Source organism: Pyrus communis, chromosome 16, assembly GCF_041283825.1.
Source record: "Pyrus communis isolate YQ-2024b chromosome 16, ASM4128382v1, whole genome shotgun sequence".
Lineage (NCBI taxonomy): Eukaryota > Viridiplantae > Streptophyta > Magnoliopsida > Rosales > Rosaceae > Pyrus > Pyrus communis.
In genome coordinates, this window is record NC_142580.1 from 15182367 (window position 1) to 15198931 (window position 16565).

Here is a 16565-nt window from a genome sequence, read left to right on the forward strand (position 1 = left end):
CGAAGTTTAAGGAATATAAGAGATATTGAAAAAATGATAGAACGAAGGAGTTAAAATTCTTTGATTCAGTTTAAGCTTTTGATTGGGACAAGTATTTACCTATATTTTTCAGGTCTTGGCAAAACTTGCTGCATCTATTTCCCTATCAAGCCCCACCAAAAGCCTTAATTATATATTAATTATTTTTCTTTGAATGGAAATACGAGCAGATCTTTTCTACTAACGCTACTATATCAAGTGATCCGGATCTTTGAAATTTCATCAAACAGCAAAAAATTATTATAGCTTTTAAAAGGTCAGAATAGGTGACCGTTGGATGAAATTTCAAATATCCAAATCACTTAATTGATAATCTTAGATGAAAAGATCCGGAGAAGATCTCTTATGTAGAAATACTTTGAATGTTTTTAGATAAAAAAAATATATATAAATACATAGAGACAGGAAAGAAAGAAAAACAGAGACAGACAGTCAGACAATCACTGAAGAAAAAAATATTAAGAAACTAAACTAGAAAGTAAAAAAATTATATAGTTAATTGAGAGTGATTAATAGAGAGTGATGGAGCAGAGTCAAAGGAAGTTGCAACCTTTTGAAAAAGGGAAAAACAAGAGAGAGAAAGTAAAGAGTGAAAGACCGAATGAAATGGGGGAGGCATCAGAATCATATTACTCATGACAATGAACACACCAAGTGCTCCTCTCTCTCCTCCACTTCCCCACTTTCTTCAATACCCAACAGACCATCCATATCTCTCTAACTCTTTCTCTCTCTAGGGTTTTCACTCTCGCGTGTTACTACCACCATTGCCTCCACCGCACTTCTCCTGCGGGTATGTTTCTCTCTCCCTCCCTCCCTCTCCCTCTCCTGAATCCATATCTGATTTGCTTTACGTTATCTAATCTGGGATTTTTTTTTTTTTTTATGATTCTTTCACTGCCTCTCATTGTCTAATTTGGTTAGGTTTGCCCTTTAATTTTTGTTTAAATTTAGTTTGTTGATTGATCGATTTATGCGTTCGGTGGACGAGAAATTGTGGAGTGGAAAGTGGTTTGCTTTTTGTCATTGTGTAGAATTTGGTGTTGAATTTATTGGATCGTAAAGTAGGATTCTTTTTCCTCAGTTTGGAGTTTTCGGAATTGGTGTGTTAGGGTTTGCTTGTCTAATTGATTGGAGTGCCAATGTGAGAAAATAGTAAATTTGAGATGAAAAATTTCCTGTTTAATTGTGGTTACCGTTACAACTGGAAAATGCTGCAGATTTCTTGGTTGGTATGCAGATTCTAAAGATGTTTCTTTTTTCCCAAAACATTGTGTCAAAAACTTGTAGGGTCTCTTTATTCGCACGTGTTTGTATAAGAACATTGAGCTGAAGCCACTTTGTAGGAACTCTTTATTTGTTTTCCTAATCCAGTGATCCTTCTGAAAACAAAAGGGTGCAAGTTTATGAATTGTTTACGTGATACTTTGCTGTTGACTGGTTTTATTTCAAGAACATTGTACCGAAGCCACTTGTAGGAAATCTTTATTTGTTTTCCTAATCTAGTTATTTTTTTCTCAAAATAAAGGGCGCAAGTTTATGCATTTGATCATGTGATACTTTACACGTGCTTGTATTGAGTAATTTTTAAGTACAACATTGGCGGCATACGCAGGGATCATGGGTACATAACCAGGCCTTAATCTATGAACGCAAATGGTAAACTTCTGGTGACATTGTCAGGTTCATCTTTGGCTGCAACTTTGGAGAGTTCGGAGTTAGATGGGTCGTATATAGATTACATCGCTTTTATGCTAGAGAAGCATAAATTATCAGGAAATGGAAAGAAAGCGAAGACTTTATGGGGATGTATAGTTTTGGCTGTGTTTATGGGTAATCTGGACGGAAAGGAATAGGATAATTTTGAGGATTTTGTAGGTATAAGCAGAGGGGAGTTATGGGAGAAAGTTTGATTTTGGTTTCATTATGAGCTTCAGTTTCTACAGAATTTAAGACGTGTCCATCTAGTTATTTGGCTTGATTGGAAAGCTGCTATCAATTAGCTTTATGAGTTTTCATAGATGCTTCTTTTTAGGGGGATTTCATTTTTCTTTGCTGATTGTTTTTCAGTTTCTTTGTGGGCATCCTGTCCACCTGTGTAATTTGATTGTCATAAGCAAGAAAATGATGTTTCTTTCTCAAAAAAGAAAACATTTGACCAGGACCTAGGTATCCTAGTATTACTCATGTTCTCGACCATACATGTTTGTGATTTTCTGCCAACATCTGAATGAGAACTTGGCATTGGAAACTAAATGCTTGCATTTATGCTTTATAATTGGTTTAAACAGATACTTATTGAGGATATGTTTTCAGTTATACTTGGTTAATTGACTGGTTTTGGTTTTTTGTCAATGCAGGAAGCCTGCATTTCGCTATCTGGTAATCAATCATGCGTGGGATGGAGAATTTTTTATGAGACTCTTGTTTGCAGAATTTTGTTCGCTTTTGTAATTGGGAGATAGAATGCACATATAAAGACCGGTTAACTGGTTTGACATTAGTTAAGTGATACAAATGGAGTTTGTAAGGTCATGGTTTAAAAGATTCAAGTCCAAGGAGCAAGTGAAGTCGTCAAAGAACAAGGATACTAAGGGACATGGGAAAGAGGGTTCAAAAACCCCAACAACTGAAGAAGTGCCTTCAAATGTAACCAAACAGAGGGTTGCAGCTGCAAAGCAGTATATAGAGGATCATTACAAGAAGCAGATGAAAAGTTTGCAGGAGAGGAAGGAGCGGTATGAGTTTAATATTTCTCTTTGTAATGGTGGTGTTAGACAGGGTATGCTGTCTGACACTACTTACTAAACTAGTTAATGCTTGAGTGGTACCTGATTGTTTAGTTTTCTCCATTTTTATGACTTGGAGTAATGGTAGATCATGCTTTTAATACAGACGTAATATACTAGAAAAGAAGTTGGCTGATGCTGATGTCTCTGAGGAAGAGCAAAGCAACTTGCTAAAGTACTTGGAGAAGAAAGAAACAGAATATATGCGTATTCAGAGGCATAAAATGGGCGCTGATGATTTCGAGCCACTGACAATGATAGGAAAGGGTGCATTTGGAGAGGTATATCTTTTCTTTTTTTAAAATGCAGTACTCTGTCATTTTTTTCCTGTTGTATCCACATACCACGTCTTTTCTGTGTGCATATTATATTTGACCATTTGAGGGGTGTTTGCAGTTAATAAAGGCCATAGCTGAAAATTAAGTTGTGTGTATTATACACCATCTTCCTCTTCTAACTTTTTTTAAGGGTATTACTGGAGAAATAGTCAGGACTCAGGAGAATAAATTTATAAGCTTTAGTTGTATTATGGCGTTGGTTTGGCAATTGTGGCTTTGTGTGTGGGTTAGGTCTCATGTGTCAAAGCAACTTTGGGTTAGCGGCAAACCCATTACCGTACCTGGAGTTGGTTCTCATGTGTCATATTAACTCTAGTTAGCAGCCACCTATGAATGTGTATGAAATGATGGGCTGTTGCATGTACATGCTTAGATTGCATGGAGTTGCAACTTGGTGGTTCATCCGACTGTTTTTGGCATATCTAACTCATCTTCAGAAGTAAAAGTGGCCATTATGCCTTACAACGTCTGACCTGTTCCTTTCTCTGATACAGGTTAGAATCTGTAGGGAGAAAGCAACTGGCCACGTATATGCAATGAAGAAGCTTAAGAAATCAGAGATGCTTCGGAGAGGCCAGGTATACATCCTCTCAAACCTTGTTTTTTAATCTAGTTTAGTTTTTCTTCGTTGGGCTTAGTACAATAGATATCTTTCTGTTTAGGTTGAACATGTGAAAGCTGAGAGGAATCTACTTGCGGAGGTTGAGAGTAATTGTATCGTCAAGCTCTATTGTTCGTTCCAGGATGAAGAGTACTTGTATCTAATTATGGAATATCTTCCTGGTGGGGATATGATGACTTTATTGATGCGCAAGGATACACTGACAGAAGATGAGGCTAGATTTTATATTGGGGAAACCATCCTAGCTATTGAGTCCATTCATAAGCATAATTACATTCATAGGTAAATTGATGTTAATGTGATGATCTGATTGTACATATATGCTGTATATATAGATACCTTGTTATCTAATTCTTACATCTTACCATGATGAATAATTCTTTTTTTTTAATGTGTTACAGAGATATTAAGCCTGACAATTTGCTGCTGGATAGAAATGGTCACATGAAATTATCAGATTTTGGATTATGTAAACCATTAGACTGTAGCATACTTCAAGAAAAGGATTTTTCTGTGGGAAAAAATCTTAGCGGGGCTCTTCAAAGTGATGGACGCCCTGCACCACCAAAGCGTACACAACAGGAGCAACTGCAGCATTGGCAGAGAAACCGGAGGATGCTTGTAAGTTCTAATGTCATGTTCTTAATATGCCTATCGTGATTATAGTATTGGCATCGTTAATACAAATTCAGCGTGCTCTTGTTAAGTCTTTGCTGTGGAGGATTGGTATCCTATGTGCCATTATTGTAAATGTTTAAACTCTAGAGCTTATCATTTCTAGTTGACAACTTTTGATCATGTCAATACTTCATCGTAATGGATTATAGATCTTAGTTATACCTGACCTGGTCTATCTTAAATGGCATTCCTTCGTTTTCTCATCAGTACACAGAAGTATCTATATAATTTTAATATACCTAGAGACATCTCAATTTCATTCTTTGCGATGTCACTGTGTTTTGGAATTTTCAAACCATTTTTCATGTTGCAGGCTTATTCTACTGTTGGAACCCCAGACTACATTGCCCCAGAAGTTTTGCTGAAGAAAGGATATGGAATGGAATGTGATTGGTCAGTGTATAAGAATTGACTATATTTTTCAAATTTGTATCTCTTCTTGTAATTCAGCTGAGATATTGTTAATACTGTTCTAGGTGGTCTCTTGGGGCTATCATGTATGAAATGCTTGTCGGATATCCACCCTTTTATTCAGATGAACCCATGTCAACTTGTAGAAAGGTAATTTCAAGAGTACTTGTTTTTATTTTTCATTGGATACATCAGCACTACTGTGCCATGCCTTTAGGGGTTATGTGCAGTATACACGACACACAATGAAAGTTATTCACACAGAATTGTTTCAAAAATTACATCACACAATGATAGGGTACCTTCAATGTATAATATAACTAGGGTAGCAAGGATGAAAGGTTTCTCCCATGTCTTCTGATCCTTGTAGAATCTCTTCATCCCTATGTTTCCCCGTTTCCATTAATGGCAATTGCTTTTATCTATTTTAAATGTCTGCTCTTTTCTGGCCTTCAATTTATCTCATAATTGCTGTCTTGCTGCTACTTATTCTGCTTATTTTTGTTCGTATTGGCATCTATGGTTGTAAAGTACCTCTTTTCTGATTTATCCAGATAGTTAACTGGAGAACGCATCTGAAATTTCCTGAAGAAGCTAAACTGTCTCTGGAGGCGAAAAATCTCATTAGTAAACTGTTATGTAATGTTGATCAGAGGCTTGGAACTAAAGGGGCAGATGAAATAAAGGTGTCGTGTGGTGTGTTCTATTCTAGATTCTCTAATCTACTGCTACAATTGGACTGGAAATTGCTAGAATGAACTAGTTGGAACTGTTATTTTCAGGCTCACTCTTGGTTTAAAGGCGTTGAATGGGACAAATTGTACCAAATGAAGGCTGCATTTATTCCCGAGGTCAATGATGAGTTGGATACCCAAAATTTTGAGAAGTTTGAGGAGGTAGATATTTAGTTTCGTGTATGTTTGTGTATGTATCCATAGCGTTATTAGCCATTCTTGGGCATATTTTTCCTTATCCTTTTTATCCCTTTATCCTTATTTTCCGATGGTAGGGAGACAACCAGATTGAAAGTTCAACGAGAGCTGGTCCATGGAGAAAGGTTGGTACTATAGTTTCAGTTGTGTGCATTTTGAAGCTAGAGCTCCACTCTTGTAAGATTTATGTCGATGGCTCACATTAAACTTCAGCTGCTTGAGAATTTTGACTTTTGATGTAGATGCTGTCTTCTAAAGATGTCAACTTCGTGGGTTACACATACAAGAACTTTGAAATTGTAAACGATGACCAATTGCCTGGGATTGGTATTGTCTTTCATCCTTTATATAGCTTATTATATATGCACTCCTTAAAACAACTTTTCTTAATTGTATGCGTTAATATTTTCAGCTGAATTGAAGAAGAGCACAAAACCTAAGCGGCCTTCCATCAAGTCTCTTTTTGGTAAGATCTTCTTTCATTTTCTTGTTCAAATGAAATAACATCCGTCATTTGGCAGTGGTTAGTAGCCAGTGAGCCTTGTCGTGTCTGGTGCTTCAAGTTAATCCGACAGGAAGTTTGAAATAAACCAGAGTCAAATTCACATGCGAGTTTATTCACATTCTCGGTTTCAAGTCCATTATCCAAAATACTGCCAAGGTGTTTTTTCACGCATAATACACATGAAAGAGTTGTTCAAAAGTCTTAGCTTTTTAGATATTTAATAATTTGCAAGCCCCCAAGCCTTACTTTGTAATATATGAAAATAATGAGACGACCCCCTTTTCTGGATTCTTTCTATTTTTGTTATTTCACTTGTTATATATGATTTCTGTTTCTTATTGTCTGAAACATCAGCTTCTCCATTGATTTTCTCTTTTATAATCTCCCAAACATAATGAACATTGATTTGGTTTCTTGACAGACAATGAGTCTGCGACGGCGGCCAATCAACCTGTTCAAGGAAGCTTTATGAAACTCCTCCCTCCCCAACTAGAAGTCCCCGAGAAACAAACAGAGTGACTCGCGGTGAAGTATGCTAGTTTGTCGCATAACTTTCAGTGGCTGTAGAGATCCAACCAAAGTGTTTTTCGGTGATTAATTTATCCGTAGATCTGTTGATCGGGGGCAAAGGCCTCAGAAACAAATCGTTTTTTTTTAAATATTTTCTGCAAAGTATATATTCTTTGAAATGGTTGTGTATTCTTTACTCTTACTCCCTTTTGTTAAGATTCAAAAATCCGTGTACAATTTGTGACATATTTGTTCATGGGTAGTGATTATCATACCAATGTGATATAAAGAATGAGTAATTTGGAAGCGCCATTGATGGTTGACAAGCCTGAGCTTTCGTTTCGGTTTTGTTCCGTCTCCGTTCAATTTCGTTCCGATTTCTTTTTGTTTTTCATTTGATTCGACGATCTGGTTTATGTTTGATTGCGTAGGTGACAGCGGTGTTGTGGGAAGTGGGGATGGGCAAAATACTCACGGGTATAGGTAACCAGTTACTCGTCTATTTAAAACTTATAGTTATGGTTATGGGTAACCGTTTAAAAAAATAAATGGTTATGGGCTTTATGGGATTTAATGATTCGAAAGAGAGAATTCATCCTTTTACGGTCTATCTGTTTACCCATGAATTTTAAATGAATGATCATGGGTATTATGCGCGTGCAAAAGACATTTTTTGAATTACGGCGTGTTACACATGACTACACATTTTTTTAATCACATTGTTGCTAGCTCATTGTGAGGCTAAGCTCATCCTCTCCCCCTTAATGTAGATAATATCATTTGTTAAAAAAAAATAAAAAATAAAAAATAATTTGACAACTAATTGAATCACATTATTATGCGCGGTTTTTTTATAACCGGCAATATGTCTTTTACGATGTTTTGAACGTGTTTAAAAATAAATAAAATGATGTTTAATAAACAACTAATTGAATCACATTATTGCTAGCTAATTATGAGCCCTAATTATAAAAATAAAATAAAAAAATGCACAAAAAAAAAAGAATTATAAAAACACTGTTTATATGACGAAAATATACTTTCATTATTTGATGCATTATTTTGGGCTACTTTTGAACATTTTTGTTTGGGGAGCATTTTTGTCCCATTATTTTTGGTGAAGCCCGTGATCCCAAACGGGGCTGTTGGCTTTATATTGCTAGCTCATTGTAAGGTTTAATTATAAAAATAAAAAAAAAATAAAAAAACTGCACGAAAAAAATAATTATAAAAAACATTGTTTATATGACGAAAGTATCCATGTATTATTTTGGGTTGCTTTTGAACTTTTTCGTTTGATGGGCATTTTTATCCCATTATTTTTGGTGAAGCCTGTGACCCCAAATGGGGTTGGTGGCTTTATATAGTAGTACAGATTACAAATGAAAGTTCGGGGGAATGTATTAAAAATGCAGTGACGAACCTAAGCAAATTGTAGGACATAAAGACATGGTGGTATTTAAGATTGCTGCAAATTGCGAAGCATTTATGCCCTTGTGTTGATATTTCTCCTCAATTCTTAGCAAATTTATTAAAAATATCGTTCATTGATCTAGTAAACAAATCAATTATCAGTATTAAGTCATATAGACAGGTGGCATGATCTCAACTGTACAAGTGTCGTAATCTTATGAGTCTGGTTAGTTAGGAGGTTGCTTAATCATTAAGTTTCCTACAAACTATATATAGATGTTGAGGTATCCTTTTGTAACTAATTCATTCAGTTAAGTACTACAATTGATATCTTTCTTTGACTTCTCTCTCTAAAACTTCATAGCTTCTCTGTTAAGCTTTCACAATGTTGTTATCATGGTATCGTGAACTCAAGTTTTTCTCATTCCTGGAGCCATGGTGCTAGATTTGGTATTTTTCTATCATCATGGCAATTTACTGCTTTCTTTTACTTCAAGAAGAATCTGATTCTGGTTTGTTCGACATCCTGATCGTAATCTGTTTGATTTGGTTATAAATATGAGTTTTGTTAAAACATTGAGGCTCGAAGTTGAAACTTTCCATTCAAGAATTGTGATAGTTGTTTTGGCACGAAGTTGTGTTCTTGTTGAAGTGTGATTGAGCATATTGATGTGTTATAATTCTGAGCACGAAGCTTTACTCATGTTCATTTATGGTTAATTGATGAAGTTTGAGCACGAAGCTTATTACAATATGTGAAAATCCTAAAATTGACAATTATAGGGCACGAAGCTCTGTAATTTCTGTTTAACAATTAAACGAATTTGTTAGCACAAAGCTGTTTGAAGGTTTTTTTGTGAGCATGAAGCTTTATATTTGTGAACTTGGTTGATTGTGTTGGTTGATATGGCGCCTACACCACTAAAGATTGAGGGTTTACTTGGCATGCTTACTATTTGTTTACAAGATGATAATTTTGGCAAATGGTCATTTCAATTCTGATATGTGTTAGAAGGATATGATTTATTTGACTACTTTGATGGTACGAACACGTGCCCTCCTAAGTATGTGTTATCTTTGGAGCATAGGATTACAAAGGAAATTGCTGCTGCTTATCGTGCGTGGATCAAAACTGATAAAGCTTTGATTAGTCTCTTCATTGCTACTTTGGGAAATGAAGTTATTGAGTATATTGTTGGGAGTAAGACAGCTCGTGAAGCTTGGACAAATTTATGTGATTGATATGCAACTGTCTCTCGTGCTAGGATCAATCATTTGAAGACCGAATTGCATACAATCAAGAAGAGGGCGGACATTATTGAGAAGTATCTTCTTAAGCTCAAACATTTGAAGGATCAATTACTTGCTGCAGGAGAAACTGTCTCCAATAATGATCTCATTGTTACTGAACTAGCTGGTTTACCTACTGAATATAACATGATTCACACAGTGATTGTAGCAAGAGAATCTCCTATCACTATAAAGGAATTTCATGTATAGTTGCTCAGTCCTGAGAAGACTGTTGAAGACTATCAGAGTTCTACTCTATTTCTAATGTCTGGCATGTATTGTCAAGGAGAATCTTCCAATGCAAGGGGAAATAGACAATTTTACCAAGGAGAGACTTCGACTACTGGAGTAAATGGACAGTTTTATCATGAGGAGTCTTCCAATCAAACTGGTGTGCAGTTCAATGGTGGTACTGGATTTATAGGTCAATTTCAGAGGTCTAATGGCAACAATTTCAATCAAAACAATGGCTACAATCGAGGGAACAATACTAATAAAGGCAATGATGGAAATCAGTCCAATTCTAACAAGAATTATGGAGGTTTTAATGATAGTTTCAATGGTCCTAGGTACAATTATAGACCAAGGTTTAATGGAGGAAACAAAAACAGCGAAGGTTTTTCAGGTTCTTTTAGAAACTTTCACTTCAAATGAGGTTCATCTTGGACTAATTAGAGTGGGAATTAAGGGCAAAAATCTACCATTATACCAAAATGCCAGATTTGTAGTAAAATAGGTTATACAACCCCAAACTATTATTACAGGAATGAGCAACCATCTGCAACTACTTCTAATATTCCAGAGTGTCAAATCTATGGTAAAAAAGGCCACACTGCATTGAATTGCTACCACATATACAACTATGCTTTTCAAGGTGCAAATCTACCTTCATCTCTCATTGCTATGAGTGCCAGCTTTTCTTCTAATTTCAATACAAACCAAGCTTGGATAATGGATGTTGGGACAACCCACCACATGACTTGAGATATGGTTGACTTAAGTATGATTACACCATTTGAGGGAGATCAAAAGATTATAGTGGGGAATGGAGAGTGTCTTCTAGTGAAAAATACTAGTTCAACCTCTATTAAAACTTCATCTAAACATCTACATCTTCTCACTGTTTTACATGTGCCACATCTAGCTGCTAGTTTATTATCTGTCTATACACTTTGTAGAGATAATAATTGCTATCCTTGATGAGTTTGGTTTCTGGGTACAGGACAACGCAACAAAGGCCATTCTAATGAAAGGAAAGAGTAAAAAAAAGGGGGGGGGGGTTTGTATCACATTCCAAAGTCACTGTTTTTCAACTACAATAAGCTGCTTGAGTATTCACCTAAAGCTTTTATGGGGAAGGTTATGAAAGCTTCTCTATGGCATCAAAGACTAGGACACCTTAGTAATGAAATTCTACATAGTATGTTGTCTCATTCCAAAGTTTCATATACATCAGATGTGAATAAACATGTGCGTAACTGTTGTCTAAGTGGGAAAATGTCTAGGCAATTGTTTACTTCTAGTACACATGTATCAGTAAAACCCCTTGAAAGGATAAGTAGTGATGTTTGGGGACCATCACCAGTTGTATTTGTTGAAGGATATATACTATGTGAGTTTCATTGACGATTTCTCAAAGTTTATTTGGATATTTCCATTAACTTATAAGTCTCAAGTGTTCTCTGTGTTTGAACAATTTTTTGCCTTTATTAAGAACCATTTTCAAGCCAATGTGAAATATTTTCAGTCTGATGATGGTGTTGAATACAAGACTCTGATGTTTAAGAACTTTTAGACTTAAATGAGATTATTCACTTGGTTTCTTGTCCATATACCCATCAGCAATTGTTGAGAGGAAACATAGACATATTATAGAAACCACAATAACCTTGCTTTCAGCAGCACAATTACCTCATAACTTTTGGTTTCATGCTATTTTTCTAATAAATATGATGCCCTGCAAAACCTTAGGCATGCAGTCTCCATTTTTAAAAAAATTTGGTGTTCATCCAGAGTAGAGCTCTATGAAAGTCTTTGGTACTGTTGTCTATCCTTACCTTAGACCTTATACCTCAAATAAATTAGAACCAAGAACTGATCAGTGTGTATTTTTGGGGTATAAATGTGTAATATGTTATCATCAGTTTAAGAAAAGGATATTCATTTGTAGACATGTTATCCATGATGAAACAATGTTTCCCTTTCATATTATTTCCAAGACATCATTTTCACATGAGTCATCTTATTCATATGAGAGGCGTCCAGTGATTGTACCTTATAGGTGCGTTTGTTTGGCCTCAATAAATAGGACTAGACTGGACTAGATTACAGTCTCATGTTTGATAGGTGCTGGGACTAAGTTAAGTGGGACTAGAGGGGACTCGTGTGGACTAGAGGCCTCCTTAAAGGTTCTTTGCGAGGCCCTCCCCAAACCATGGGACTTGCTAATACCGGCTTTTTCCTCTTCCCTGCGAGCCCCTCTGTGAGTTCTAAGCTTCTTAATTGTGGATTTCGATGGGATTTAATTAAGATCTACAGACTATCCCTAGCAAGCTGCTTCGCTTCGCCATGGTCATCATCCTCTAAAATCTCAAATCTTATATTTCCCACCACCAACATCAACCACAAAAAATCCCCCATCTCATATTTCCCACCACCAACCATCACCTGCAAAAAATCCCCAATCTCATATTTCCTGTTGCCACCACTGCCATGGACGAGCCATCCGAGAAGCTCCAGAACCTCAAGTCGTTGAATTCTCTGCTGCTTAAAGAAACCAAGGACCGCCAGCAGCAGGTGGAATCGCTGGTGCAGGGCAAGGCAGATTTGGAGTTCGAGCTGAGTCGATCCCGCCGTGGAGATTGAGCTGCTTATGAGCGAGTTGAGTGAGTAGAGCAAGGAAAATGTTAGGTTAGAGTTGGAGAAGAGTGTTTGTGGTGTTTTTGTTCTGACCCAGATGGAGCAAATGACGTGAGATAAAGTTTGAGATTGAGAGGGTGATGAGTAGAGAGATGGTGAAATTGTGAAGTTAATGAGGGAAGTGGAGCAGCTTGCTGGTGGACTCGAGATCGAGAAGGGAAGCTGAGAGAGAGATTATGTGAAGAAATTAATAATAAATTAATTTCAACAATAAACTACAGTATTATGTTCATTATCCTACTTATTAATCCAACACTGCACCAAATGATTCACTAAGTTAGTCCAGATTAGTCTAGTCTAAACCAATCCAGCTTCGTCCCTGAAGCTAATCTAGTCCAAGATAGTCCGGTGCAACAAACGCCCCCTATGTGTTGCCTTACTCATCTACTTCTGGGGCTCTATCTCATACTAATACCAGTACTTCATCAATAAGTAGGAATAGTATATATTTGAATATATAAGTTTCAGACATACAATTATCAAGTGGGTTAATGTCATCACAGAATCCTGCTTCTAATGAGTTATCTTCACGACATTCAGGTTGTGCAGATTATGAAATTGGTGCGTCAATACAAACCCCACAGCAACAAACTCCTTCTCTCTCCACTTCTTTAGATTCTTTGTTGCTTGTCCACAATCCAAACCAACATGAGGTAATTCTAAACCTTGACTCTTCTAATGCCTTTCCTATCTATAGTGATCATCATTAACAGCTTGTTACTTATGTGCATCCCATGCAAACTAAACTTCAGTCTGGTGTGATTTCTTGAAAAGATTATAGTTCATTTGTTGCTTCTGCATCTACTCATATTACTGGTGATTCTCCACTATATGATGATGTTGTTTTTAAGGGATACACTGATGTGCTTACTATTGTTGATTCTTCTAAGAATTTTTTTTTTTTTTTTTAACAAGCTATTCAACATTCTCATTGGAAGGATGCTATGAGTGAAGAATTTGCTACCCTTCAAAAGCAAGGCACTTGGGAGTTGGTACCTTCACCCACTAATAGAAACATTATAGGTAGCAAATGGTTTACAAAATTATGAAGGATCAAAATGGTAAGATTTCTCGATATAAGGCACGTTTGGTTGCTTAAGGTTATAGTCGAGAGCACGGTTTAGACTATGATGACAATTTCAGTCTTGTAAGACATTGCACAATTTGAGTTGTTCTTGCTTTTGTTGCAGCACACAAGTGGTCACTTAGGCAATTGGATGTTAAAAACGCATTTCTACATGGTGATTTACTAAAGGAAGTGTTTATGAAACAACCTCAGGGCTTTCAAGATTCCAATAATCCCTATTATGTTTGTAAGCCTGTTAAGTCACTTTATGGACTTAAACAAGCTCCTCGAGCATGGAACTTTAAGTTTACCACTTATTTGCCTAACTTGGGATTTGTAATGTCTGAATCAAATACTAGTTTATTTGTGAAGACATAAGATCATGATGTTTTCTGTTACTCTATGTTGATACTATAATCATCACCGATTCAAATTCTGATTTGGTTTAACAGGTTATTGATAATTTAGGCACTGTCTTTGATATGAAAGATATGAGATTGCTTGCTTACTTCTTGGCGCTTCAAATTACCTATAAACCAAATGGGGACTTGTTTTTTCATAGTCTAAGTATTTGAAGGATCTTATCAATAAAGCTTCCATGGAATCATGCAAATCTTGTCCAACACCTTGTAAGCCTCACACTCAACTTCTTAAAAATGAAGGAGAACCTATATTTGATCCAACACAATTTTGTAGCTTGGTTGGTGCATTGTAGTACCTTACATTCACCAGGCCTGATATCGCATTTGTTGTCAACTATGCTTGCCAGTTCATGGCACGTCCTAGTAATGCACATTTTCCTCATGTAAAGAGAATAATGAGATATCTCCAAGGTACAATTGAGTGTGGCATCAGACATTAATACTTGAAGGTCCACTACTAGCTATGTTGTTTTCTTGGGATCTAATCTAGTGTCATGGCATTCTAAGAAGCAATGTAGCGTTTCTCTTAGTTTTACTGAAGCTGAGTACAAAGCTTTGGCTAATACTGCAGCAGATGTTGCTTGGATTCGGTTTATCTTGAAAGACTTACAAGTGCTAATTCCTCCTTCTCTAGTTCTCCATTGCGATAATATATCCACTTTGGCTTTATGCTCCAATCCAGTATTCTATACCAGGATCAAGCATTTGGATACAGACTTACACTTTGTCCGTGAAAGAGTACAAATAGGTGACTTGCACGTTGCCTACATCTCGACACATGATCATGTTGATGATGTATTGACCAAGGAACTTCATGGTCCTTCCTTTTTACAACATTGTTCCAATCCTAAACTGGGGTTTCCCAATTGAGTTTGGGAAAGGGGGGAGGGGAGTATTAAGTCATATAGACAGGTGGCATGATCTCAATTGTACAAGTGTCATGATCTTGTGAGTCTACTTAACTAGGAGGTTGTTTAATCATTAAGTTTCCTACAAACTATATATAATTGTTGAGCTATCCCTTTGAAACTAATTCATTCAGTTAAGTAATACAATTGATCTCTTTCTTCGACTTCTCTCTCTAAAACATTTCTTTCTCTAAAACTCCATAACTTCTATGTTAAGTTTTCACAGTGCTATCAATTAGACTGGTATGGGGACTTAAAAGATTGAAATACGGAAATGCATGTTAAATATACCTTTAAATGGGGTAAAAAACGTGTAGATGGGTAAAAAAGGGTAAATGAGCAAGAAGGATAAATGGGTATGCGGTTATGGTTAAATGAGTATGGTTAATTGTTTATAAATAGTTATAAGTATGGATATAACCGTTTATGCAATTACCCAACGGGTAAACAATTATGAGGGTATATGCTTAAATAGTTATGGGTAAATGACCACAGTTACCCACCCACCATAACCGTTGCCCATCCCTAATTGGGTTGAACCAAAATTCAATAAATAATCTATGGATGAGGCTGACTTGGTAGTTAAAGTTTTTATTTCTATTTTTTCTTTAATTTTTTATTACTGGAGTACTGTCTTTGTCTTTGAAATATTCACAGAGTAGTTGTGGCTTTTAGGTAATGCCTACCATCTCCCATTGATCCACAAAACTAAAATTCCAGAGTTCCCAAATCCCTTGAATAAACAATTGTTTAGGCCAAATCAGTCACCAACTATTTATTTGTTTCTATGCAAAAGGTGGCGCTACTCACATGTCCATTTTTATTTCTCGGACGTTTTTTTATTTTTATGTCACCAACTATTTATCTGTTTCTATGCCAAGGGTGGCGCTACTCACATGTCCATTTTTATTTCTCACACGTTTTTTTATTTTTATTTTTTTAGTTTTCGACCGCCGGATAATGAATTGAAAAAGATCAATTTCAAAAAATTAATAAGAAGTAAAAGTAGGCGTTTGAATAACATTATCCCGACACTAATGGTCTAATATTGATTGGAATTTGGAAGCCACCCTTGAATTCAATTATGTGAGTGAGTGAGTGAGATGCACATTAGTCGCTAACCTGAAATTTTCAAGTAAATATTGATTTCACTTTCTAATTTATTACATGTAATGATTTATTTTTAAGCAATTAGCACGTTTGTTAACAAAGTTGTCTACTTTTCAACAAGTTAGGCAAAAGCAATCAAAGTAAAGCGAGACAAAGGGATAACCCCTTGCCGTTGTGATTGATTTGTAAGTGTCCCGATATGATTGGTTCCCAAATCTACGGCAAATACTTAATCATGCCAAATCAAGAAATTTTGATTACTAAATTCAAATTGCATGTAATTCTTGATGAATCAATCAATCAATCCTCCTATCCACTTAATACTATGATCTAGTGATATTTTTTTTTACTTGTAAGTGAGAGGTCTTAGGTTCAATTCTCGACGAAGACAATAATATGATTCAAATTCTTGTAATATATTTGCAGAAATAGTAAAGCGTTATTTCTAATGTTAGAAAATGCTTAGGCGTGAATAGGGTTGAATATGTAATTGTAAGGGTTACAAATGACTTTTCTCTAATTAAGTACAAAGTGTAGGGAGGATTGAATGATTTTAATTTTTTTTTAACAAACAATATTATGATATTATTTAGGGCCAAAGAGTGAGCGAAGC

At 35.9% G+C, this 16565-nt stretch overlaps 1 protein-coding gene and 1 pseudogene across 2 annotated transcripts; both read left to right on the forward strand.

Moving 5' to 3' along the window:
- The first annotated feature begins 558 nt into the window (after window positions 1-558).
- LOC137731250 (uncharacterized) lies at window positions 559-7136 on the forward strand. 2 transcript variants are annotated; one of them, XM_068470350.2, is made up of 14 exons: window positions 559-832; window positions 2400-2777; window positions 2935-3109; window positions 3661-3744; window positions 3829-4070; window positions 4190-4409; window positions 4780-4859; window positions 4943-5027; window positions 5432-5563; window positions 5660-5773; window positions 5887-5934; window positions 6052-6136; window positions 6222-6275; window positions 6736-7136. In XM_068470350.2, exons 2-14 carry the CDS (start codon window positions 2557-2559, stop codon window positions 6831-6833), a joined length of 1638 nt encoding a protein of 545 aa, XP_068326451.2. In that variant the 5' UTR covers window positions 559-832; window positions 2400-2556; the 3' UTR covers window positions 6834-7136. The 2 variants fall into 2 exon arrangements, with proteins under 2 accessions (XP_068326451.2, XP_088543621.1); XM_088687495.1 differs by lacking the exon at window positions 6736-7136 and adding an exon at window positions 6331-6657 and having other exon boundaries at window positions 561-832.
- Window positions 7137-9479: 2343 nt separating this feature from the next.
- LOC148690037 (uncharacterized) lies at window positions 9480-10511 on the forward strand (annotated as a pseudogene).
- The last annotated feature ends 6054 nt before the right edge of the window (window positions 10512-16565 follow it).